At 37.6% G+C, this 27,134-nt stretch overlaps 1 protein-coding gene and 1 non-coding gene across 2 annotated transcripts in view; one reads left to right on the top strand and one right to left on the bottom strand.

Annotated features, from left to right (window-relative positions):
* The window catches only part of Mypn (myopalladin), an 82,817-nt gene that overhangs the window by 31,364 nt on the left and 24,319 nt on the right, over window positions 1-27,134 (top strand). Inside the window, exons 6-11 of the mRNA XM_027931294.2 lie at window positions 4,231-4,372; window positions 6,945-6,968; window positions 9,730-9,846; window positions 10,943-11,315; window positions 19,005-19,595; window positions 20,780-20,918. Of these exons, the coding sequence (XP_027787095.2) occupies window positions 4,231-4,372; window positions 6,945-6,968; window positions 9,730-9,846; window positions 10,943-11,315; window positions 19,005-19,595; window positions 20,780-20,918 (1,386 nt within the window). The remainder of the gene's footprint in view (window positions 1-4,230; window positions 4,373-6,944; window positions 6,969-9,729; window positions 9,847-10,942; window positions 11,316-19,004; window positions 19,596-20,779; window positions 20,919-27,134) is intronic.
* Window positions 25,760-25,863, bottom strand: LOC114089554 (U6 spliceosomal RNA). The gene has a single exon (XR_003582201.1). It is a non-coding gene; the product is annotated as a U6 spliceosomal RNA (small nuclear RNA).

The raw sequence follows: 27,134 nt of genomic DNA, 5'->3' as shown, positions 1-27,134 counted from the left end.
GTGGGTAGAGCTAGACTATCCTTTGTTCTCTATGCAGCATCAAAAATATTTTCACTTTGCCATGGGGGGAACAGGACTCACACTTCTTGAGCAGGAGAGAGGGAGGTGATCAAATTAGAATCTTGCTCCTATCACTGCTCCCACTCAACAGCAGCTGCTCTGGCAGGCTTTCAAGGCTGCAGCGGCTCTGGCTCCAACTACTTCAGCAGTAATTTGAAGAGTGCAAGGGGGCAGGGGAAGTGAGAATTTGAAGAGCACTTCATTATATAATGGCAGAGGAGGGAAACCCTGAAATCATGGGGCCCAGTAGTTGAATCCAGACTTCTGAAGATTTCATGGGCTCTTCTCCCTAGCCCATCAATTCCAGAGAATTTTTCACAGAGCACCTGTGACAATCCAGGGGGAAAGGACTTTCAATAAGTTTTTTAATCTGTAAAAACTGCTCTGATCCAACTCCAGCCTAAAGTGCTGTACACATACACTTGCATCATGTCCCAAGGTGCAAAAATATTGACTGGGTTTAAAAACAAATAAAATGATAAAGTGAACCTTGTAGCTGACATTTTTAAAAAATATATTTATTTTTTAGTTTTAGGTGGACACAATATCTTTATTTTATTTTTATGTGGTGCTGAGAATCGAACCCAGCACCTCATGCATGCTAGGTGAGTGCACTACCACTTGAGCCACATCCCCAGCCCCTAGCTGACATCTTTTAATCAATAACGGAGATGCTCCTTCTCAAGAATGTCCCTAAATGATATTTGTGGGACGAGATCTACCAAGCAGAAATTGTATCTTTTCAACTCACATTTATAACATCTGGCACTATGCTTGGGACAAAGCAGGCACATTGTAATATTTATTCTGTGGCAAAGAACTTCCATTTAACTTTCCAGTTAAGAAAGGATTCTTCTTTTTTTCAACATTTTGTGGCTTTAGAGCAGAAGAGAAAAAATTCAATGTCAAGTGACCATGCTTCTCATGTCGAGTTATTTGGAAGAATGTTCTCCCAAATGATCAGTATAGTGATGACACACAAGACAAGAGTTGCACTTTGGACATTGTTTACCTCTGTAGACCTTTGGTTTTGGGGCCTTTAGTCCAGATCCATAATTCCTAGTAAAGATTAACTTAATCTTTCCTAGGCCATTTCATTTGTCTTATTCATCTGTAGTGAGGTTAATATGACTGTGACTAAGCATGTACATATCATATGTTTTAGTCTGTTTCCTGTTACTGTAACAAAGTACCTGAGGCTGGGTACTTATAAGAGGAAGAGTGTATTTAATTCACAGTTCTATAGGTTCAAGGGCAAGGCACTGGCATCAGCTTGACTCTAGTAAAGACCTCATGGTGGATAATATCACAATGATGGGTTTGAGAAGGAGAGAACACATGGCAAGAGGGAAGTCAGAGTGAGGGGAGGGGCCGGTAACAATTTCCCATCAAGCCCCACCTCTTAAACATCCCACCATTTCTTAACATCATCACACTGGGGACCAAGCTTTTAACAAATATACCTTTATGGGAGCACTTGAACTATATCCAAAGCACATCATCTTGGTTCCATTAGGAAATAGCCTAAGACCCACTATGACAAACAACTGACTTGGACCTTGATATATGCAATATGACCAGCCCTCCTTTTTTTTTTTGGTACTAGGGATTGAACACAGGGTTACTTAACCCCTGAGCCAGATCCCCAGCCCTGTTTTATATTTTATTTAGAGACAGGGTCTCACTGAATTGCTTAGGGCATTGCTAAGTTGCTGAGGCTGGCTTTGAACTCACAATCCTCCTGCCTCAGCCTCCTAAGCCTCTGGGATTACAGGCATGCACCAGAGTGCCCATCCTAGCTCCTTCTTAAGAGACTTTTCAGAAAGAACAATTTTCAGTGGTACAACTATTACTCTCCTTATAATTATGGCTTTCATCAGCTTTCTCTAAGCGGATTGTAAGAAGACTTTGGCATCTTTTTTTATTCAGTATTGATTCACATTGGAATGAAATTTCACCTCCCATTATGGATATTAGTGGGTTTGTTCCATACACTGTAGCTCAAAGGTATCTTGGCTGGCCTCTCAAATAGAACAAAGTTCTTAGTTTTCAGTGTCAAATGAATAATAACAACCAGCCAGTGTTGGTGTAAATCATAAGTAACATAATTTCGCAAGGAAATCCTTTTTCAAGAAGGCTTTAGTATATTCTCTGTAGATTGAGAGTTGGCTTACATATCCAAACTGCCAGCCATGTTGAACATATAGGTTAACCTCATTTTTCTCACATCCATTTTGTAAATGTGTCATATTTCATTTAATCCCTTCTGTCACCACCTTTTGTACTGGGGGGGGATGGTTGGGAAGGAATGGTTTTCTAATGTGTTTGCCTTAAGATGGAATGAAAACTCCACTATGTATGAATTCCAGAGAAGTGTCTGATACTGCTAAAGTGTTCCATAGGCCCCAAGGCTCCCATTTTGGCACAGAATTTTCTCAGAGGTCAAGGTGAAGGACATATTCACCTGTTTGCCAGGAGCAGCCAAGACCCATTGATGCTTTCAGCATTTCATTCTTGTCACTGGATGAGGTAGACAAAGAAAAACCAAATTTTCAATAAAATAGTTCTTTATTAATTCAGAAACCACCACCCTGTGCTAATTCCATCATGAATCACTTCAACAAGCAAATTTGGGGATGGGGGAGAAAAAAAACACTAACTTTGAACTACAGTGCCCCCTGGCTGTCACAATATCAACGTACACACACCCGTGAGGTAAAAGTGCAGTTAAAGGCTTGTGGTTCCTTACTTCTTACTCCCCACCCTTGCAGTCCTTAGGCAAATGCTATAAATGTGAAAAGCCTTGCACAAAATATTGTAAGTTGTTCGAACAAAAGCTGTAAAAAACACCACAAATTATTTTTAATAGTGAATGACAAAAGGAAGAAGGAACTACTGACTTTCCCTTTCTCTTATGTAAGAGCCAGTATTTCCTAAATGCAGGTTCAAAAATTGTAATAACAGAAAGCCTTGCAGCCTTTGGTACTTACAGAACTTAGAGAAAGTTTAATCAGAATATTTCCATGTTTATAGTCTTTAGGCCAAAATGAAAAATAAAAATATGCTCTCACACATGCCAAAGAAACATTTCATAATCAAACGGAATACCAACCACACCAAAGAAGGTGTGATTTTTAAGCTCACAAATCATAATGAATGAGGATGTAGTTCTGAAAGAAAAATGTGCATTCCGTACTCCCATAGAGTCTAGAATCAACTTTACAATTACAGTATCAACTTTACAATTCAAAGTGAATTTTGTAAGCCTTTTATCATGGAGGTATCAAAAAGCATTTCACAGAATTACAACATATTTTACAATGACTCCATGTGTGACTATGATTATATAAAGGTTGTCATTGTTTATATGCCTCAATAGATCAGTGAGACTATACTTGTTAAGACCACATAAGGAAAACAAAACAGCAAGATAAAAAGCAATTTCTAGGACAACAGAATGTAAACTAAGCAAAGCCTGCAAGACAAATCAGTTACTTGGCCACAGAGCTGTTCCACATTCTGAACAACCACAATCTTTGAGGAATAATACTTTACTTCTGTGTTGAATCACCTAGTATATATTAACCACAGATTTTTAAATTATTATCATTATTGTTATTACTTCTGAAAACCAAATTCTATGTGGGCGTTTACAAACAGAAGTATTTTACTAAAAATTAGCTTCTTTACTCAAAATGTTTTGCAGGATATTTAATAAATTAACTTAGCACAGCAACAGCTGCAAAAGGAGAAAATAGTGAGGAAAGAGCTTTATAGAGGTCAGTGGTTCCATATTAAAAAATAGACTCAAATGTACATCCACGGACTCAAAATTGTAGAAAATTTAGAAAAAAATCCAAATATAAAAGAGAGAGTGTCTCTTTTTGATACCAGGGATTGAACTCAGGGGCACTTGACCACTGAGTCATATCTCCAGACCTATTTTGTATTTTATTTAGAGGCAGGGCGTCACTGAATTGTTTAGCACCTCACTTTTGCTGAAGCTGGCTTTGAACTCATGATCCTCCTGCCTTGGCTTCCCAAGCCACTGGGATTACAGGCATGTGCCACCATGTCCAGTGAGACAGTGTCTTTTTCTAAAATTCAACACTGAGACTACATTCCAAAGATATATATTTTTTGGTTCTAACAATATTCTTCTCATTCTAGATGCTACAAAATTTGTCAGCCTCTGAGGGTCAGCTGGTTGTCTTTGAATGCAGAGTAAAAGGAGCTCCATCCCCTAAAGTTGAGTGGTACAGAGAAGGGACCTTGATAGAAGATTCTCCAGATTTTAGGATTCTACAGAAAAGTAAGTTGTTGCTGTAAAACTATTTTTCTGATAATTTATTTTTATAAATTGATTATATGTTTATTTTTAAAGCTTTAGCAACTAATTAAAAATATACTAAAAAACTAAGTAAAAAAATCACCTATAATCATATTCCACAAGACTAAACTCTATTATTATTTGGGTGTATATTCCCAAGAATTTTTTTCCCATGCATATCCTTTAAAATAAAACTGTCATGCTCTTTTTTTTGGAAATGTATTTTTTTACTCAATATTTCATGGGCATATTTCTATGTTAATATAGAACTTTATTAGTCTCAAAAAATATCTATTTCATATTTAATCTCCTGTTGAAAATTTAAATTGTTACAATTTTTTACTACTATAAATTAGGCTTCAATGATGCTAACAGCGCAAATCTTTGTGATTATCCATAGTTGTTACTTTACAATAACTTTCTAGCACTGAATTGCTACTGTCAGTACATAGTTTTTAGGCTTTTATTATATGTATTGCCAAAATGCCATCTCAAAAAGTTGAGATAAATTTAGACTGATTATACAATTGATCAGCCAAATTGAGACCCTTTGGGATGTGCAGGGACCCCAAGTATAAACTAGGTCTGTCCCAGACACATGTTGCCCTACCTATACTCTAGCACAACCAGCAATGCAGGGAAATGCCTTTTGCCTCACATATTCACCAACAATGGTTACTAACCATTTTTTTTAAATCTTCACTAATTTTATAGGCCAAGTATAGGAACAGTTATTTTAATCTGCATATCATTAATCAGATATGGGAGGGTACTTTTTTGTATTTATTTAGGTTTTTTATTTCTTTTATTTCATGTTGAGTTTTGATTCTTTTTATTGTAAGAAAGCTTTATATAGTCAAGTGGTTGATTCTTTTTTTTTTTTTTTTTTGATCACATACTTTTCAGATTGTCTTCCAATGCTTTCTCTTTGATCCTTTGCAGTCACAAAATAAGTTGCAACTTACTTGCTCCTTTGGTTAACTATATAGAACAATCTACTATAGAAAAAACTTGAGAAGAAAATTTGGTAAAATGTTGGTAGTCTTTCTCTGAGCATCAAGTCTAGGATCAATTATTTTGCTTCCACTTGCATTTTTGTGTTTTTCAGTTTTTCTGTGATGAACATGTGTTACTTTTATTTATTTGTTTTTAGTTTTTAGGGGTTTTGTTTTTTTAACGGAGAAAATAACACACAAACCTTATTACATGCCCAAATACATAGGAGTATTAGACTTCTGTTTATCTTTTTGATTAACAAAAATTATATAATCTAGTCATGGTGGTGCACATCTATAATCCCAGAGGCTCTGGAGGCTGAGGAGGAACATCACAAGTTCAAAGTCAAGCCTCAGCAATTTAGCAGGCTCTGAGCAACTCAGTGAGACTCTGTCTCAAAATAAGATATTAAAAAAGCTGGGGATTGGCTCAGTAGTTAAGCACCCCTGAGTTCAATCCCTGGTACCAAAAAATAAAGTTATATAATTTATTTTATACAACATGATGTTTGACATATGCATACATTGTGGAATGACTAAATTGAGCTAACATGCATTACCTCACATCACCCCCTCCTTCTTTCATGGCTGAGTTATTTGCTTTTTTTCTTTTTCTTTTTTTTTTTTTTTTCTTTTTTTAAGAAAGAGTGAGAGAGAGAGAATTTTTTTTTAATATTTATTTTTTTAGTTCTCGGTGGACACAGCTTCTTTGTTTGTATGTGGTGCTGAGGATTGAACCCAGGCCGCAAGCATGCCACTCGAGCGCGCTACCGCTTGAGCCACCTCCCCAGCCCCTGCTTTTTTTTCTTAATCTGTTTCTTCTAATCTCAAAATGATTACTTTGATCAGTATGAAATGTGAATAAGAACTACTGCAGGTTTTAGCAGTAGTAGCAGAAACAATAATATATTCTAATACCATTTAAACTGAGAGAGAAAAAAAAAAACTCCAATAGTTCTATCCATGTAGAATATTCTAAGTTCAACAACAACTTATGGAGTGCCTGCAATTGTATAAATATTCACTGAACTCTAGTATCTGGTACTACAGTGGGCATTTTCAGGTATGCCAAGGAAATTTAAGATATAGAACCTGTTCTCAAGCAATCTATTATCTATTCTGAGGCTCTTGATCCTAGAAACCACAGAGCAAAAGGTATATTCTACATTTTACTGGCATACGAAAGTCCAAAATCAAACATGATCTCTCAGTCTTCACGAGCTTTTTTTCAGGTAAGGCCGAACAAGCACCAATCAAAACAAGTCATTTCAGAGTCCCAGCCAACTCAGGAACTTTGCCTTGCCAAAGGTTTATGTACCCCAGTGGACCCAGGTGTGTTCCAAGGTGCAGCAACATCATTTAGATGCTCTCTTGCTGCCCTTTTCCGTCCCTATTGAGGTTGTGGGTGCTTAGGTCATTAACATCAATAGATTAACTTTATCTAATTACTCCTGAGTATGCAAGAGACTACTAAATTCTACAGGAAACTTCTGATTTAAAAATGTAATCTCTCAGAAAAAAGCAAATGCTCAGAATTTTTTTCTTTCTTTTTCTTTTAGAACCTCGATCCATGGCAGAACCAGGTAAAGATCATTACAACAGGGGCTGGGGATATAGCTCAGTTGGTAGAGAGCTTGCCTTGTATGCACAGGTCCTGGGTTTGATCCCCAGCACCAAAAAAACAAAATTAACGAAGATTATTGCAACTTTAATTTTTTAATATATAATGAGTGATTTAATATAGATAAGAACATGTTGAAATTACACTGGTGTCAAGAGAAAGAGAAAATTAAAGTTTTAGTAAAAAAAGATCCAAATGAACCCTAGTTATTATAAGAAAAGGAAAAGATGGGAGAATTTGCAAATTTTGAATATATATGCAATACCTGGTATGAATGCAGTGAATTCTTCATTTTTTAAATTTTTTTTTTAGTTGTAAATGGTCCTTTATTTTATTCTATCTATCTATCTATTTATTTATTTATATGTGGTGCTGAGGATTGAACCATTCCAGGCAAGGCTCTACCACTGAGCCACAACCCCAGCCCTAGTTCTTAAGTTTTGAGGATTATTTCACAGGAATTATTTCCCCACCATCCTTGGCCTCCAATCATACCTTTCTTAAACTGGGCAGAGCAATTTTTATGATACCAGATCAATTCCAGTTCCACAACCTATGTGCCTCAAATTTGATGCATCAAATTTTGAAATTTGCAGAGACACAATAAAATGTTTAGTTTGATGCTATTATATTTCGTTAGAGGAATACTAGATGAGATAGATGGAAGTGACAGTAGGTGAAACTCTCACCACTAGAAAATACAAGTCATTCACAAATCAGGACGTGAACATCTGATCACCCTCTCCATAACCACCTTGAAGAATCAGATTGTTTGTATCCCTGGGTGAGAAAGATGGTTTGGAATTTCATTATCATAATTATTTTTTCCTGACAACTGAATGGAAATGAATTTCACTCAAGAAGACCTTGAACTCCATGTTGCTTGACCCTACACTAAGGTCTTAGAGATATTTGGCAAAGACAAGAAGTGGATTTACTTTTTTTTTTTTGCTTATAGTGGAGTGGTACTTTGCCCTTCAAAAATGTTCGAGCCTTTTGTCACAGGAAAGCAGGCAGCTGAAACTCAAACCTCGATTCTTTTGTTCTGATGAAGGGAAAATTTAAAGTCAGATACCAAACATCATGCAAGAGGACTTTACGGGAAGTGAAAATAAAGTAGAAGAAAAGTGAGGCTTAAGCAAAAAGCACTCTCAAGGGAGAGAACGGGCCGTCTCCAAGTAGAGAATAAAGGAGACAATACTGTCCCCAATTTTATTACTACTATTTGATGTTTACCAGAAGTGGGGACCACCTTCTGTACTCTTTGCCAACTCCTTTTTCAGTGGGGAGGGAGGGTGGAGTTTTTGACTTTAGTTGGTCTTCTCCAGAACTGTCATGGTGGCCTTCCTATTTAGGAGGCTTCATTTACAAGTCAATCCCATGTTAATGTGGGCACGGTCAGGTCATTAGCTGGTCAGAAGTTACCTTAGTTCGAAAAGAATCTTCCTTCCCAGATAATTGGAGACACTGATAGCCATAATTCCTAGCTTTATGTTAACATCAATGGACCCTGCCAAGAGTTAATCCCATTAATCCTTTTCTCTTGACATATTTCCCAATTAGGTCCTTTTGCTTCTGTTTATTTTTTACAAATTAACTACCACCCTTTACTTTCTTGTCTACTTTGGAAGTAGTTTTAAAAAGGACCCTAAAGTAACTTAAAGAACACTTGTGACCTTGCCTGCAGTTCACTGCTCATTGCTAGCTACTGTCAAACCCCTTGATACTTCTGATCAGAGTGGGAGTTTTCATTAGGCAGTCAAATACACAAAATAGCTTCGGAATCACCCCAAAATAAACCCAAACAGGTCCTGCTGTTTTCAGTTCCATGACTGAAAATTCTGCAGCTAGAAAGTTCTTTCTCCCACCTTGTTTAATGCAAATACGTTTGGAGACAGAACACAGGCAGAATAACAGGCAGGTATAGTGTCATGTGAATAACTTTACAAGATCATTTTCTGAGAATGGATTGCTGAAAGATAAAGAGTGTGAATGTTTGGGAAAGGGAACAGAAAAATGCAGCATAGGTCCAGGGTTTAAAATAAGGTCTGAGAGTCACCAAAACCAAACTTGCTTCTACATGATTTATGATTCTTTAGGTAGAAAGTAAAAAAGACTTAAATAAAAACAGCTTAAACAATAATAAAAAGGTATTTTCTCACATAATAAGACTCCCTAAGAAATGGCAGTCCTGGTATTGGTTACTTTAGCAGCTTGGAGATCATCAGAAGCCAAGCCTTTTTTCCATTTTGCATTCTGCCATCAGCAGAGTATTCTCTTAGACTGCTTCTACTCTTAGACCTAAGATGGCTGCCACAGTTCCAGGTATCACAACCATATGACAACATCCAGAGGCAAAAACAGGAAATTTCACTATCTTCTGTTCCCTTTAAAGGACAAGGAAAACTTTCCAGAAACTCTCTAGCAGATTTTCCATGACATCTCATTGACCTGATAGTTTCACATACTAGAATAGTTAGCATGACTGGTTTACCAATCATGATTCATCACCTGAGGTTGAGAGGAGCCAGCTTACCTTAAAGGTGCGGGGAATCAAACCCAGGGCCTCATGCATGCTAGGCAAACGCTCTACCACTGAGCCAAATCCCCAGCCCCTTTTTACTTGTATTGACTTTTATAGAATCATCTGATTGATATTAGTAAATTCTGTAATTTCACTTTCATGATGAAGTCAGTAACAATTCTGTTTTACTGGCATGTAGAGGAGATTTGCACTTTGGTCATCGCTGAAGTGTTTGCAGAAGACTCTGGCTGCTTCACATGTACAGCAAGCAATAAGTATGGCACAGTGTCAAGCATTGCACAGCTGGATGTGAGAGGTAAGGCTTCTTATGTGCCAGAACAGTTTAGACTGAGTTGGAGTGTGAGTGTGCAGAGTTTGTGTCACCCTTCCTTAGTGTTTCACATATGAATCAAAAAAGAATTGAATTAAGAAAAATGTTCTTGAATCATGTCCAATATTCAATTTCTTATAGTATTTAAAGCCACTACCTGTATCACCTCAGTTTTTCAGCTATTGCTTTCATACTTCATAAGAAAACCTCTCCTTGGGTTGTTTTGCTGTGCTGGGGATCAAACACAGGGTCTTATATATGGTAGGCAAACTCTCCATCACTGAACTACATCCTCAGCCTTCCTTGGTGTTATATGAATGATTAGATACCTACATTTTGTGTGTGTGTGTGTGTGTGTGCGCACGCGCACACCAGGGATTGAACCCATGGGCGTTTAACCACTGAGCATATATACCCAACCCTTTTTTTTATTTTGAGACAGGGTCTCTCTAAGTTGCTTAGGGCCTCACTGAGTTGCTGAGGCTGACTCTGAACTTTTGATCCCCCTACCTCAGCCTCCTGAGCCGCTGGGATTACAGGTGTGTGTGCACCACCATGCCTGTCTTAAATACCCAAAATTCTTTCTAAAAGAGTGCTTATTTTTCATTTTGTTTTGTTGGCTTTTTGTTTTTGTTTTTGGTGGTGCTGGGGATCAAACCCAGGGCCTGTAGACTACTAAGTATGTGCTCTACTACTGAGCAATATCCACAGCTGAGTACGTAGATTTTAAATTTATTTTTTTCCTGCATCATCACCCTTCTTTAACACCCCAGATTCTGATGTGTTTTTGTCAAACATTTTTCTATTGTACACTTACCTGGTTTGATTACTGTCCCTTTTGTTTTCTGGGTTTTTTTAAATATTTTTTTAGTTGTCAATGGACCTTTATTTTTTTTTTTTTTATTTACTTATATGCAATGCTGAGAATTGAACCCAGTGCCTCACACTTGCTAGGCAAGCACTCTACCACTGAGCCACAACCCCAGCCCCTTACTGTCCCTTTTGTACCCCAACCTGAGGTTACAATCCTATTCAACCTTGTTGGGTAAGGCTAACTCAGGTCATGTGATTGTCCTTTCAGGAAATGAAGACCTCAGCAATAATGGGTCTCTTCACCCTGCCAGCTCCACCACCAACCTGGCTGTTCTTGATCAACAGCCATCCCCACCCAACCCAGAGCCTCCTTCTGTGGAACAGGCCCCCAAACCCAAACTAGAAGGGGTTCTGGTGAACCATAATGAGCCCCGATCCAGCTCCAGGATTGGGCTCCGTGTGCACTTCAACCTGCCTGAAGATGACAAAGGAAGCGAAGCATCCTCTGAGGCTGGAGTTGCAACCACCAACCAGACCAGGCCCAATTCCTTCCCGGAGAGGTTCAACGGACAGGCCACAAAAATCCCAGAGCCTTCCTCACCAGTCAAAGAGCCCCCTCCAGTTCTGGCCAAACCCAAACTGTAAGTAAAAAAATTAGAATGAATAACCAAGAGTACCTGTGAGTCTTTGTTGAGTCTGATCTTCTTAAAAATGATGGATTTGGGGCTGAAGTTGGGGCTCAGTGGTAGAGTGCTTGCCTGCTTGCCTGATGTGTGAGGCCCAGCACCACATGTAAATAAATAAGTAAAATAAGTAGAATAAAGGTCCATGAACAACTAAAAAAAAACCAAATATATATATATATATATATATATATATATATATATATATATATATATATATATATATATATTTTTTTTTTTTTTTTAAATGATGCATTTGAAAAAGGGAATTATCAAACAAGAAAAGACACATCAAGTGCATTGTAAAAGTACATCCTTGAGGTGGCGCACACCTATAATCCCAGTGGCTCAGGAAGCTGAGATAGGAGAATCTCAAGTTCAAAGCCGGCCTCAGCAACTGCGAGGCACTAAGCAACTCAGTGAGACCCTGTCTCTAATTAAATATAAAATAGGGCTGGGGATGTGGCTCAGTGACCGAGTGTCCCCTGAATTCAGTCCCCAGTACCCAAAAAAAAAGTATATCCTTACATCACTGTGGATTTACTTTCACTATCATCCATATGATTAATGTTCTACCTCAAAACAATGTTCAGAAAGAACATTGACCTTATAACTCTGTCTAAAGGTCAGAGTTCTCTGGGTAAATGTCTATGCTCTTATTTATTTATTTATTTATTTATTTATTTTTCAGTACTGGAGGTTGAACCCACAAGCGTTCTATCATTGAGCTATATCCTTTTTTGTTTTGTTTTGTTCTGAGACAGGGTCTCACTAAGTTGCTGAGGCTGGCCTCCAACTTGTGATCCTCTTAAGTTGCTAAGATTACAGGCGTGCACCACCACACCCTATGTGTGCTCTTTTTATAAAGCCCTTTCTTTTGTCTAATAACATAGATAGTCTGTGATTTAAACCTTGTATTTACCATTTCTGCTTCAATTTAAGCTTTTGTAGTGATTATGGAAAGCTATTTAGTTTTTTTTTTTTAGATAGTTCTTTGCTATTGCTGGATACACTGTATTAATCATAGTAGGTTTTATATAAATATCATAGGATGAAAGAAGTGATGGTTTTGTGATTCAACCCAGAAACTGTGGTTGTCATCATAACTCTCTAGAGAACCTCTGTCAGAGCTGTGTGGCAATGTTTAATGATCATCCAACCAAAGCAAATACAGAGAATAGCTGGGTGCAGTGGTGCACTCCTGTAATCCCAGAGGTTTGGGAGGCTGAGGCAGGAGGATCCAGAGTTCAAAGCCAGCCTCAGCAAGGACAAGGCACTAAGCAACTCAGTGAGACTCTGTCTCTAAAAATGAAAATAAAAAATATTAAAAAAAAAAACAGGGCTTAGATGTGGCTCAGTGGTCCAGTGCCCCTGAGTTTAATCCCAAGTACCATTAAAAAAGAAAAAATACAAAGCATGATACAAGTATGTTCAATTTCATCTACACAACAAAATGATAGAAATTATGTTTATAATTCCACAAAACTTTTTAAGTATCAACAAGAACATCTACAGCAATAGTGCCCCCACTATGTATTGCTCAGAGCTAACCATGAGATGTTCACGGGACACAAGTCATGCTGTTTAGTTTTGTTATTGAACCAGGCAGGCCCATGTTGCCCACCACACAGCATGCCAATCACTGAAACCAAGAGTTTTACAAAAGAAAGTTCATTCATGAGGTGAGCAGATGGGAGATCAAGTCTTAATCTGCCTCCCTAAAAATAAAATTGGGGGATGTTTATTGGCTGAGACGTGGGGAAGGATGATCAGATCAAAATTCATCAACTGTAGGGGCTGTGGGTTTGACTCCGTAGTAGAGTGCTTGTCTAGCATATGCAGGGCTCTGGGTTATACCCAGCAATGCAAATAAATAAATAAGTAAATTAAAAGGAGAGTGACAAATTTCATCAACTGTTACCATCATGAGAAACAAGTAACTAAGAGCAGGTGAAGACTAGAGGGTTTATTCAAGAACTAAGAGAGAAGGTTTATTTAGATCATCCCTCTGTTTCAGATCTATATTCTTAACACATAAGGCAAAATTCTGGGCATAAAATTCAATTTTATAAAATGTGTCTAAGCAAGTCACTTCCATAAATGTCTCAGTGCCCTCAAAGTTAATCCAAGAAGCAAGAATCCACTTAAAGTGAAAAGAAGGGAGGAGATTATTGAAGTGATATAGACAGGAACAGAAAACAAAACTCTCCCAGCAAAAGAACTGGAGAGCTGGGAGCTAGGCCTCCTGGCCTGTGACTCAGGGATCATATAGTCATGCTAGCCTTGCCCACTGAAGCTCATCCAGCTGACTCACCTTCTGTCTGGGCGTCTCTTTGTTTTTCTTTACATATCTGCTCTATTCTTCACCATTTGCAGACATCAATTCTTTTGTGACCCATCATGACTAAGTTCCCCCTCTCTAACATGATCTGTGCCAAATACCACACCTGATTTACTTGTTCTCAGCAGCTTGATTCCAAATTCTAATTGGTCCAGACTGGTCTGATGACCACTCCAACCACCTAGCTTTGCAGAGGATTTGTTTGGAAGGAAGAGAAGTTACATAGGTCAGGTCAGGAGCCATGTATGGAAGTACTCAAAGGAGGGAGTTGTGGGGAATAGGTAACTCCAAACAACGTCCTTGGGGATTGCCTTCTTTGTAGGACTTTCTTTTACCCAGGGACTGTGTTAGGGGCTATTAGGTATGTTGGTTAGGGTTAAATGGAGCTTCATATTACAGAAAGCCAAAATAAACACAATGAGGGTTCATTTTCTCTCACAAAAAGGAAGCAAACAGGGCATTCTGGGGCTGTTTTGGTAGTTACATGGTCATGAAGAACCCAGTGTCCACCAGTCATGAGGCACCACTTATAATCCCAATGACTCTAAGTCTGAGGCAAGAGGATCGAAAGTTCAAGGGCAATTTAGTGAGAACTTGTCTAAAAATAAAAAATAAAAGAGCCGGGGGTGTAGCACAGTGTTGGAACACTCCTAGGTTCGATTCCCAGAACATAGTACAGAGGGGGAAAAAAAAGTCTCCTATCTTTCCCATCTGCTATCTCCAATGCTGGCTTCTCTAGGGACCTCCTGTAGTCCAAGATAGCTGATGATCATCTAGTCATCATGTTTGCATTTCAGGTAGCAGAAAGAGTGAATGGGCAAAAGTCACGTTCTTTTTTTTTTTGTTGTTGTTCTTTTTTCTTTTTTTAGTTGTAGATGGACACAATACCTTTAATTAATTAATTAATTAATTTTTATGTGGTGCTGAGGATTGAACCCAGTGCCTCACATGTGCTAAGCAAGAGCTTTACCATTGAGCTACAACCCCAGCCCAGGAGTCACATTCTTAATGTCAGAAGCCCTTTTAAGGAATCTTTTTAGAGGTGTCATCAAAAATCTTCTGCTTATATCTCATTGGCCAAAATTTAGGCATATGGTATAATAATTGCAAAGTTAGCTGCACATACTGCCACCATGAATAAAATCAGGTTCTTTATGAAGAGGAGAATTAAGTAGACATATGAGATTTCTAATTAGTTAAAAAAAAATTCTTTCTGCTAATTTATGTAGTGGTACCCTCTAAAAATATAGTCTTAAGCTCTATATACTTCCTTGGTATTTCTTGCCTTCCTTAAGTCTTCTCTTAATTGTGTGTACATATTTTACACTAGTGTAAGTGTGAATGTATATGTATGTATCTTCACACATACACATACACACCTTTTATGAATCCACATGCCTATAACCTTTTCTTGCCAGTTTTTAAAAAATTGCCTCAGAATAATTGCACATATTTATGGGGTAAAGTGTGATATTTCAATACACAAATATAATGTATACTGATCGAATCAGATAATTAGTATATCCATCACCTCAAAAATGTGTCATTTCATTGTGTTGGGATTTCTGTTACTAATTTTAACCCCACTGGTTTTAACCTCACAAGTTTTGCATTAAAAATATAGACTCATTCTTCTCAAGGATATAGTGTTTTGCTTATTCCTTCAGTTTGTCATTCATATGGAAAATAGAGATAATGTCAATTTTAAAACTGCCCTGGGAATGGAGGCTGTCATTCTTAAACACCATATCATCAAAGCCTAGATAAGTCTGACTTTGAAATTTTCTACTTGAATATCAAGCTGTTCAAAGCAGTGATTTTTCATCCTACTTACACTCTAGAATAAACTGTGGAGGTTTTTAAAAAAAAAAAAAATTATGCTTTCCATCTCAATTGAACCAGAATCTCTCCGTGGATTATTTTAATGTGCAACCAATTTGGAAACCATTTGTTAGAATTAGAGAAATGACCTGAATTGCTACCTTCCATACCCAGGAAACAAAAACAATTGTTAACATTTAAAATGTAAATGTAAAATGTCAGACAAAAGTCAGGATATACTGGGAAAGCCTATGCTTTGGGGACAAGTGTTTCTGTAGAACATTGGTTCTGAGTCCTGGATGATTATAAGATCACCTACGACCTTATAGTAAGAGCATTACTCTGAATTGGAAACTGTAGGCCTAGAGTTTGTGTTTCCAGCCCTACAGGATATACTAAGTCTGGCTGAACTTTAAGAACAACTGACTTACATTCACAAAAGATAACAATAACTGGACCTGGATCCCTTCCCAGGCCAATTAACTCTCTGGGTATTGGTGCCTAAATCAGTGAAGTTTGTTTATATTTTACAGTTTCCAGGTGATATAATGTGCTACCAGTCAGTGAGCACCTCAAAAACCATAGCCCATCTACTTATATTACTCAGTGATGTCCTTGGAAATGTTTAAAAACTGACAGGGTGAGAAATCCATAATGTTTAGCACCTGCCAATTTCCTTCCACCATTGAAGATTTCAAATTACAAAAGAAGGACACTGAATCAGTAGTTCAGAGGAGATGGACTCTAGTTGTCTTTCTGAGCCAGAAAGAGCTAACTCTAGAACACACTGCCCAACATTGATGCCAAAAAGGCTTTCAAAAGTACTTAATACTCAAGTTTGTTGTGTTATGATTATGTGACATTTTATCTCAAAATTTCAAAATTCCTACTGTGCATGGTGGTGTACAACTGTAATCCCAGTAACTCGGGAGAATGAGCCAGGAGGATTGCAAGTTTGAGAACAGCCTCAGCAACTTAGTGAGGCCCTAAGCAACCTATCAAGAAACATTATTAAAAAAAATAATAAGGGCTCAGTGATAAACCACCCTTTAAATTGTTTTAAAAACAATTTTTTTAAAAATCCCTAATAAATTCTTTCATATCCTTATCATTCTGAAACACAGATGTTCATTCTTACAAATTTTGAAAGTTGACTTTTTATAGTTTAGAAGCTAAATACACACACACACACACACACACACACACACACAGCCATCACTTCTTGATCACCTAAATGTTTTAGGTGATTATCAATTCTCACAACAACACTGAGATATTATTACTATTTTATTTATAAGGGACTCTGGATCAGAAAAGTCCTGAGACTACCCAAAGCCACACACATAATAGGGATTGAGTCAGAATTAGGACTCAATGTGTCTTTCTATCCATCTAGTTAAACTGAGTTTTACAAAAGGGAAGATATTTTAAAGTAAGAGAAGAGAGTTGATAATATATAGCAAGAAAGCCTTAGTATAAACCTGATATCAGAAATCTGCATAGCAACTAGAAATGAGCAGCTGAGTTTATAGCAATTTATTGGCAGGGTGTTATTTGGCACAAGAGGAATCACTTAGGATTTTTAAACTAGTATGTACAGTGATTCATCTTCTCTTCTTTCACCCTTTCATTGCATTTTGCGCCTTCGTTAGGATATGGCAGATTCCAGATGTTATTTGTAAATAATCACTGGTTATTATATGTCAGCATTGGAGTATGTATGTCCCACTAGATTTGTCAGTACTCAAAAGCTCTCAAGCATATTTATATCTTCAACCTAGCAAAGTAGACACTCAGAAGACTCAATGAAAGTTTTTGAGCTGGGTGCTGTGGTACACACCTGTAATCCCACTGGCTCAGGAGGCTGAGGCAGGAGGATTGCAAGTTCAAAGCTAGCCTTAGCAACTTAGCTAGGCCCTAAGCAACTTAGTGAGACCCTTTCTCTAAATAAAAAATAAAATGGCTGTGGATGTGGCTCAGTGGTTAAGGTTCAAACCCTGGTACAAAAAAAAAAAAGATTGGAATCAATTCCTTGTCCTGATGTAATGAATAAGCTAATTCAAACAGCTGTTTAAAGATCTCTCTAAAACAAGATGAGGTTCTTTCAATGAAAAAAAAAAACTGTTCAAAGACACAGTCTCAACTGAATTCTTTCAGAATCTCAATCAAAATAATTTGACCCTAAATCCTATGTATCATTTTGTTTAAGGTTTGTGAACCTCTCTAACCCAATAAGGTCCACTGAACAGTAGAGGCTAACAGGCCATTTAAATTCTTACTTGTAGGAGAAAACTGGATCTTGGCTTTTATTCAATGGGAAATAAAGAAAAATAAGAGCAACTCAACACCAAATGACTTCCTGGCCTCTCCTTATCATCCTTTTCCCCCCTAAGATAATTATTCATGCATTACCTTTGCAATTCTTATAACCACAGTACAATATTTCTGCAATGTCATCAGATTAAAATTTACTCAGACTACAAACATGTTCTAAAAACCACAGAACACTTTATTCTATAGCAATCACAATATGACCTGCCAAATATAAGATCCATTAAAAATTAAAAGATTTTTTTATACTTTCATATCATTGGAAAAGTCAATACCAGCAGAAACAATGTTTACTGTTTGTATTTTTCGGAGGAAAATACAAAAGAGGTATTTCTGCTTCTTTTGATTGATTAATTTTTCAATTATGAAGCTATGAAAAGGTTTAATTAAATTTTACTTATACTCCTTTATTCTCTCGGCTTAAGAACTCACTTCTAATATGAGGGAGAGGGGGAGGAAGGAGAGAAAGTTACTGTGCCAAGGAACCAATGCTCTTGAATTCTTAGTTTTATTTAAGACAGAGTTTTTTTTATAGATGAGCAAAGGATTACTCAATTTGTAGCACTCCACAGCAGTAATGAAAATAGAACTCAGTCTTTATTTTGTGAAGTCACCCTTTCCACCTATGATAAATTGGAAATGTTAATGAAAAGAAGGAAAAAAGGTGTTAAACTCCAAAAAATTAAGAAAAATCAAGAGGTGAAGGTTGTAGCTCAGTGGCGAAGTGTGTGCTTGGCATGCACAGGCCTTGAAAGAAAAGTGATTAATACAGCATATTGTCTCAGAGAAATCAGCCCTTGCAGGAACTCACACCTGTGCATAGCTCAGCGCCTATCCAAGGCTGGGATAGTAAGGAACATTCTCTCTCTCTCTCTCTCTCTCTCTCTCTCTCTCTCTCTCTCTCTCTCTCTTTTCTAAATTACAGACATTCTATGTTGCACAACTCCAGGGTCACAGCACAAAGAATGCAATGTGCCATAAAGCCCTTAGAGGAAAAAGGAAAGACAAACTCACCAGTAATTGATGAGCTGATTTCTTGCTGCTTTGGTTTGAGGTTCATAATCAGCATCAGGTTATAAACAGTCCATATACATTTCCTGAAGGATGAGGCTGATGGTAATGCCTCTCTCTCTCCACTCTTGTTTTGTGTGCAGTGATTCCACTCAGTTACAACAACTTCATAACCAAGTCCTACTAGAACAACAACATTTGCAAAACCCATCTCCTTCATCGCCTAAAGAGTTTCCTTTCAACATGAGTGCTTTGAACTCCGTGGCTCCCCCGGCAGTGACTACCTTCAGCAAGCAGGCGAAGGCCCCTCCATCACAGACATTCAGCTTGGCCCGGCCGAAGCATTTCTTCCCCTCTTCGAGTACCACAGCAGCCACTATGTCCCCATCCAGCTCTCCAGTGTTCACCTTGAGCAGCACTTCCCAACCCATTCAGAGGACAGTGAGCAAAGAAAGCCTCTTACTTTCTCACCCCTCTGTGCAAACCAAATCGCCAGGCGCCATTTCCATCTCAAATGAGCCACCCCCTCCAGGTCCAGCAGAGCCAGCAGCACCACCACTTGTGTTTTCCATCCCTAGTGGAAACCAGTTTCAGCCCCACTGTGTGTCACCAACTCCTGTCTCTCCCACCAACCGGATTCAGAACCCAGTGGCTTTCCTCAGCTCTGTTTTGCCATCTCTCCCTATCATCCCTCCCACCAATGCCATGGGACTACCTAAAAGTGCACCATCCACGTAAGTGTCATTAAAGTTTTTTGATGGAAGAGTTGCCAGTTAAGAGGGGACCTATGCCTAGAATAGCCTGGTTTGGGGCAGGAGTTTTGTTTAGTGGATTCCTAGATAAATCCTCTCTGTTAGACAAAAAAAATGGGTTTCAAGGACCTTGAACACAGGGCATGATTGCTTTGAATGATTTTTTTTTTAATTCTATAATCACAATTAAATCTTTATTTTTTTCTATAGATCAAGTCTAAACAGTTTCAAAAGCAATAAATTATATTGGCACGTTATTATTTTGTAAACATTATTCACTGAGTCGAAAGATTTAGGTCTTATTAAGTATTTCCCTGTGTCTCTAAACATGACTCACATGAAGGATGTTTCACACCTCAAGTTGAAGCTGGAAATGTGTGATTATACCGTGTTTATGGGATGTCTTTTCCATTCTGTCATTCAGGCACCCAGGACCCCTCCATTTCCCAGGTCATTAAGAGACTTCTTCATTTGATTGGTGAAAAGAGAAAGAGGGAAGATAGCACACAGAAGAAGTTGGAACACATAGCCGAGAAGTTTACATCACTTCTGTCAGGCCTATTAGCTATACCTCTGTCAGCATGTCTGTCTAATTACAAGGAGCCTGGAGATGTATTTGTTTTGTGCCAAAGAAGAGGATGTGAATGCTGGCAGGCACTAGCAGTTTCTGACACTGACTCCAAAGTAAAATAGAAATTCAGAGGGCTCCACAAGAAATTTATTTAAAAAGAATTAAATGACTTCCATATTTGGAAATCAGAAAATTTGACTAACATAGGTCAGAAAACACATATTTCTTCCATCCACAAGAAAAAAATAATGTAATAATAACAAAGAAACAAAATGACTTAGGAAAATTAGTTAACAATGAAACTAGCAAACTCAGTGGGAAATAGAATCCTACAAATTGGTTGTGTTCTAAAAGTAAAGCAAATTATAATCCTTGTGATTATAAGGAATTAATAAGGTTTACAAAAAAGAAAAACTTCAACTTGCGCTTTGAATGATTTTTAATAACTAAAAATTTAAAAAATATCTCTAGAAACAGATTCTCTGTATAGTGCTTAATCCCACAAGTGCCTAATAACTACTGGTATCTGATTTCTAGGCCTTTGTACAATGCTTCATGCTTTTCATGATGTGTTCTGTATGAATTTATTTTATAGGCCCTCCCAGGGATTAATGAAAAAAAATACAAAGCCTCCTCAACCAATGAGTGATGATTACATTCGTGAAGCTAAGAATGCAGTGATTCTAGACTTGGGGAAAAAAATGAGTTTCAGCGATGTCAGATCAAACCAGCAGGTAAGATTGTTGGATTCTGGTAGTTTGAATGGAATTTTATTGTAAGGATGTAATTTTATTTAATTCAGTCCTTGCATACTTAGGTCATCTGACCTCTGACCTGTTGATGCTACAGCTTAGGTGGTAGAGCACAAGCTAAGACTCACACAGGAAGCTCACGTGCAGGAATCTGCAGTTCTTGATTACCCCATTGTTAATTCATTTTACTTGTTTATATGTGTTTGCCTATGATAGAATATACAGTAGTCTCTCCTAATCTGCAGGAGATACTGTCCAAAATGCTCTGTGGATGCTGAAACTGCAGACAGTATCCATCCCCATATGTTTTTTCCTGTATGTGCATAGCTATAATAATGTTTAAATTTTTTGTGGGGGGGTGGATACTAGGGATTGAACTCAGGAGAACTTGACCACTGGGCCACATCCCCAGCCCTATTTTGAATTTTATTTAGAGACTGGGCTCACTGAGTTGCTTAGCACCTCACTTTTGCTGAGGCTGGCTTTGAACTCACAATCCTCCTGCCTCAGCCTCTTGAGCCACTGGGATCATAGGCATGCACTATCTATCGCACTGGGCAACAATATTTAATTTAAAAATTAGGCACAGTAAGAGATCAACAACAGTAACTAATAATAAAATAAAATGAACTGGATATGGTGGTACACACCCGTAATCCTAGGTATCAGGAGGCTGAGGACAGAGGATTCAAGTTTGAGGACAGTCTGGGAAATTTAGTGAGACCCTGTCTGAAAATGAAATGAAAGGGACTAAGGATGGAGCGCAGTAGTAAAGTGCCCCTGGATTCCATTTCCAGTACTGCAATAAAAAAATGATTATAATAACATACTGTTATAAAATGTATTTAAAACTTTTAAATTTAATTCTGGGGAATTTTTGATTTAATATTTTTGGAACCCAGATGACTGCAGGAAACTGAAACTGTGAAAAGCAAAGTCATGCATAAGAGGGAACTACAATATTCAAGAAGCAGGGAGAGTGTCTGTTGTCTATTCCAGCAATCCTCAGCTCAGCTTAGACAAACACCATAACATCTGAGTATATTGATATCTGTGTCTTGAGATGTTGAGACTTTTAGGAACTTTGAGTTTTAAGCTGTCTTTCACTTGACATCCTTCAACTTTAGGTACCCTGAGGTGTGATCACAAGTTTCTCTCAGTTTTTGTATTGGGTTCAATCACTGAAACAGCCATCAGGCAACATCCTGTTTCACCAAAGAGGAAAGGAAAGCCTGTGAGCATCATGCAAACAGAAGAAAGATACATTATGTGGTTATTTGTGGTTTTGATAATCAAGTGGTTAATATTTAATGCAGGCTTGCATTTCAACTCTTGGTTTATTCCCCAAGATGAGAACTGATAAAATCTATTTTGAAATATAACAAAATTTCGTCAAAACAATATGCCAAATATTGCAGAATTTGTTCCATAAGGGGCAAATTAGAAACAAAGCTCCAGATTTTCCTGACCATATGCTGTTTTCTTTGGTGTTTCTCTTACTTCCAATGGAGTCATAGATATGCAATATTTTGCTATTGTGTTATACATTAGGCAACTTAACTGAGCAGAATCTTTTGAAAATATGCTACTTAAAACTACTTAAATTTTGATTTTTTTTTTTTTTTTTTTTTGGTACTAGAAATTGAATCCAGAGGCACTTAACCACTGAGCTACATCCCCAGCCCTTTTATTTATTTATTTATTTTAAAATATTTTTTTAGTTGTCAAGGGACCTTTATTTTATTTATTTCTATGTGGTGCTAAGACTCAAACCCAGTGCCTCACCATTGAGCCACAACCCGAGTCCCTAGCTCTTTCATTTTTTGAGTCAGAGTCTTGCTAAATTGCTTAGGGCCTAGCTTAGTTGCTGAGGCTGGCCTGGAACTTGGTATCCTTCTGCCTCAGTCTCCTGAGACACAGGGATTACAGACACATGCCACCCCACCCAGCTTAATTTCTGATTTTTAAATTACTGAACTGAAGCAGAATATTTAAATTTCTCTAAATACCTTTCTCATATATTATTTCTGCAAATGCCAAATCAGCTATTCTTCCCTTCCATCCCCTAAGTAAGAAACTGAAACAGTTGTCAATTGGTTAGTGGTAAACTAGAACTAGATCCCTGTTTTCCTGGAGACTTTTCATTTTCCTTGAAATGCAAAAGCCTTTTTCAGTTTGATGACAATTACTTTCAAGTCCCACAAATGTTGCTCTGTCAAACACAGATTTGTTTTCCTATGATGCTGTCATCACATTTGTGGTTGTTAATCCTTCTAGGTGTCATTGAAATAAGAGCTGTGTTCAGCCTATATCTTTTACAAGGCAGAGAGAGATCAATTAGAATCCTGTAAAAATAACACCAGCTCACACATCAGCTGTTTGATTTTACTTTTATAGTTTCTCTGTAGGTAAATCCAGGCTAATCCATTGCCCAACTCCCAGGAAAGAAGGATGTTTCTCTTAATTACCTGAGATGTGAGAACATGTAAACATGATCTTCCACGGGTTGAGTACCAAAGACCCAGAAGAACTCTCTCTTAAACCTCACTGTGAACTAACTTCAGGGTCCATAGCAAGAACTGGGAAGTCCCTGAAAGCCTCTCAGTCCTCTCTATCTAATTGTCTCTGATATACACATCAGTCTTCTTCTGAGAATCATTATCCTGGGAATTATGATCACTTCATTACAGAATTGGTTTTTAGACTTCATTCTATGCTGTGGACAATGAAAGCCAAGCTATATAAATGAAATTTATGAAACTAAGAAGCTGTGTGAGATAGAATGTTTGCATTAGGTTGACAGATGTCAATTCTGAGAAAGTTTGAAGAAATAAAATGATGACCATATTATGGTATTGTTTTGTGCATTGCTGCCTTAGGAAATGATGATGAAAATGTCACGGAGATCTGTTAAGGTTAAGAAAGTTAACTTAGAAAAGTGTAAAAACATGGATGATTGGAGAACAACCATTAAGAAATATGTGAATTAATAGCTATTTATACTTGCAGTCTGAGGACAAAGGAGTCAATCTGTTTTCTCACTTTCCTATTATATGGGTGGTGGTGAACAAATGATTGCTTTAAAAGAATGTGCATTTGTTTTTGCTTTATTTTACTTTGAAAACTTTTAGGTTGAGACAGCTGGCTTCTCTTGTCCTTTTAACATAACAAGTGAATAATAATAATTATTCTAGAACATCCTTGTGGTCTAGCATTACCACATTGTGCTGAGCATGAAAATAAATCAGAAGTCCTTGCATGATGAATGTCACTCACTATAAACAATCTCCTCCTCTTTCTTTGATATATCCACCACTTTTCTTTGATATATCCACAAAAGTACTTCTCTTTTGTAACATTTCAGAGTCTGCCTGCTCTCATTTTACATCATCTTTCCAATTAACAACTAACATTTGCCATTGATTCTTAGAACTTTGTGAAATATAATGATGTCATCCTTTTAGGTGTTCATATTTACTAAAATTTTTAGCTTTCTAAACTGACAACCAAGTGTCTTTGTGCGATGGGTAAGCCAAGAGAGGGGTGCCCTGATTTCTTTTTAGGCTGCATCATTTCTTCCTTTTGGGTAGCATTCATCACTAGTGGATCTTGATTGGCCAGCCACCAGTTAAATCTAAGTAGTTTAAGTTAATGTGGGGAATCTTAGAGGTCAAAGAAACCCAGGATTACAAAATGGAATGGAGCCTTCATGACCAGTGATTTTAATTCACTCATGACTCAGCATAATGTTCTGCAACCAGCAAATACCATTGATTGTTCATTTCTAAATTTTTGCCCACCCCCCTCATCTAATGTTATATTTCAACTTTCAGCTTTCTTCTCTGGCCTCATTTCTCTGGAAACCATCTTATCTCTTTATTCTGTTCCCCGCACCCCTGCCTTTTTCATTAATGCTTCTTTAGAAACTGTCTGTGATTCCCAGATACTGCCCTGGAGGATGGGGGAGGGGAGTGTAAGTATCTTGACACTTATTCTGCCTTTTTGCTCCTCTGATCTCTTTCTTCTCTAAGCTGCTCTGTCATTTCCTCTATTTAAATCTTACCTCTTTCATCTCTTATGGTGAATTCTTTATGGTAATCCTCTTTTGTGAGCAAATAGTCATGACATCCATTCCGTTTCTAATAAGCATTATTATATATTGGCCTTCTGGAACATACTGTAAGGCCATTGGCATTGTAGAAGTCTGGCTGCTGGGACAGTGTCCATATGTCCTCTGCCATGGGCTCACCCAGGAGGCACCAGTTATGAGCTCCCTGGGTGCTGTGATTAGGGGTTGTCTTGTCCATTGTTACATCCCTGTTAAGCCTGGCACAGAATAAGTATTCAGTGGGTACTTGCTGAATTAACCCACAACTATGAGATTCTCATTAGTTTCAGGTAAGATAATGAAACCTTTAGCCAAATAGAAAAGTTTGGGTTTATTGCATAACAATGGAAAAATCTTCACTTGACTACATAGATTCTGATTGTAGATAGTACATGCCATGGTAGCAATGCATTTTATTTACTTATAATATTTTTTTTAGTTGTCAATGGGCCTTTATTTTATTTATTTATATGCGGTGCTGAGGTTCAAACCCAGTGTGTCACACATGCTAAGCAAGTACTCTGCCACTGAGCCACAATCTCAGCCTCTTATTTTGTTTTGTTTTTGTTTTTATTTTTTTTTTAGTTATAGTTGGACACAATGTCTTTATTTTATTTATTTTTATGTGGTGCTGGGGATCGAACCCAGAACCTTGCACGTGCTAGACAACCACTTTACTGCTGAGCCACAACCCCAGCCCCCTTTTATTTGTTTTTTAAATATGGAACACTTCACAAATTTGCTAGTTATCCTTGCACAGGGCCTGTGTTAATCTCTGTATCATTCCAATTTTAGTATATGTGCTACCAAAACGAGCATTAACAATCCATTTTAATCAGCTGATTAAAAAGATGAAAACTTAGAAACATGCAAAAATTAAGCAAAACTCTGGTGTTAACTTGAACATTTAAATATAAAATAAGTTTGTGCATCTTTCAGTGATTTATTCTTAAATATACGATTTGGATTAAAAGTATTTTTATACAACCTCCTTGAAGGCGGAGTCTGTGTTTATAAAATGTCACATTTTCCATATTCATCATAGTATTTAGCACATAGCAGGTGCTTGCTAAGAATTTGTGAGCAGGGTCAGGGAGTAGGCTACAAACACTGATTATTTCAAGGAAGGGAATGAGTGATTATTAGATAAATAGTAAAGAAATCATTCTCTATGTATGTTAACCTCCAAGTTTATCTAGGAACCTTTGTTGTTCCAAATCTGCCTGTGCGTGGAATGGAAGGGAGAATACTTTCACCAACACATAAGATTTTCTTTAGGCTAGGAGTATGGCTTGGTGGTAGAGCACTTACCCAGCATGTGTGAGGCCCTGTGTTCTATCTTTAGCACCATTAAAAAGAATTTTTTCTTTTTGTGGAGATGGGGGGGGGTCTGCCCGGGATTGAACTCAGGGGCAATCAACCACTGAGCCACATCCCCAGTCCTATTTTGTATTTTAATTAGAGACAGGGTTCTCACCAAGTTGCTTAGCATCTCACTTTTGCTGAGGCTGGCTTTGAACTCATGATCCTCCTGCCTCAGCCTTCCGGGCTGCTGAGATTACAGGCAGTGCCATCGCGCCCAGCTGAATTTTTTTCTTTTAGTACACATCATACCCAATATACATGGGGAACCTTTCTCAAGGTTTGAACCTGTTTCATTATTTGCCCCTGCAGTTCAGACTCAGAACTCAGAGTAGAGGAAGGCTGTAGTGAGCTCAGGCTGTGAGTGCTGGATGTCTGCCCCTGTCTTAACAATGTCTGTATCTGATTGGGATGTATTGTTCTCAACAGAAGAAAAGTGCCTTTCCACAACTCTGCCAATTTGAAAATAAATTCCTGAAGTCTAATGTTTCAAGTAGTCAAATTATCATCCTTAAGAGGATTATATTTAAAGAAAAGAAATGAGGCTATGTTTTCAAATGTCATATTCTTCTGAAATAAATTTAAGTTAGCTTTTCAATTGTTTTTATAAAGCAACTATAAGATTTTCTTTAGGCTAGGGGTATAGCTTGGTGGCAATTCATGAGCCTGGAAAGGATGGGTCATTTATCACTGATTTAATTTCCACACTGGCTAGATTCACACAGAAA

Source organism: Marmota flaviventris, chromosome 4, assembly GCF_047511675.1.
Source record: "Marmota flaviventris isolate mMarFla1 chromosome 4, mMarFla1.hap1, whole genome shotgun sequence".
Lineage (NCBI taxonomy): Eukaryota > Metazoa > Chordata > Mammalia > Rodentia > Sciuridae > Marmota > Marmota flaviventris.
This window is presented reverse-complemented; position numbering and strand designations above follow the sequence as displayed.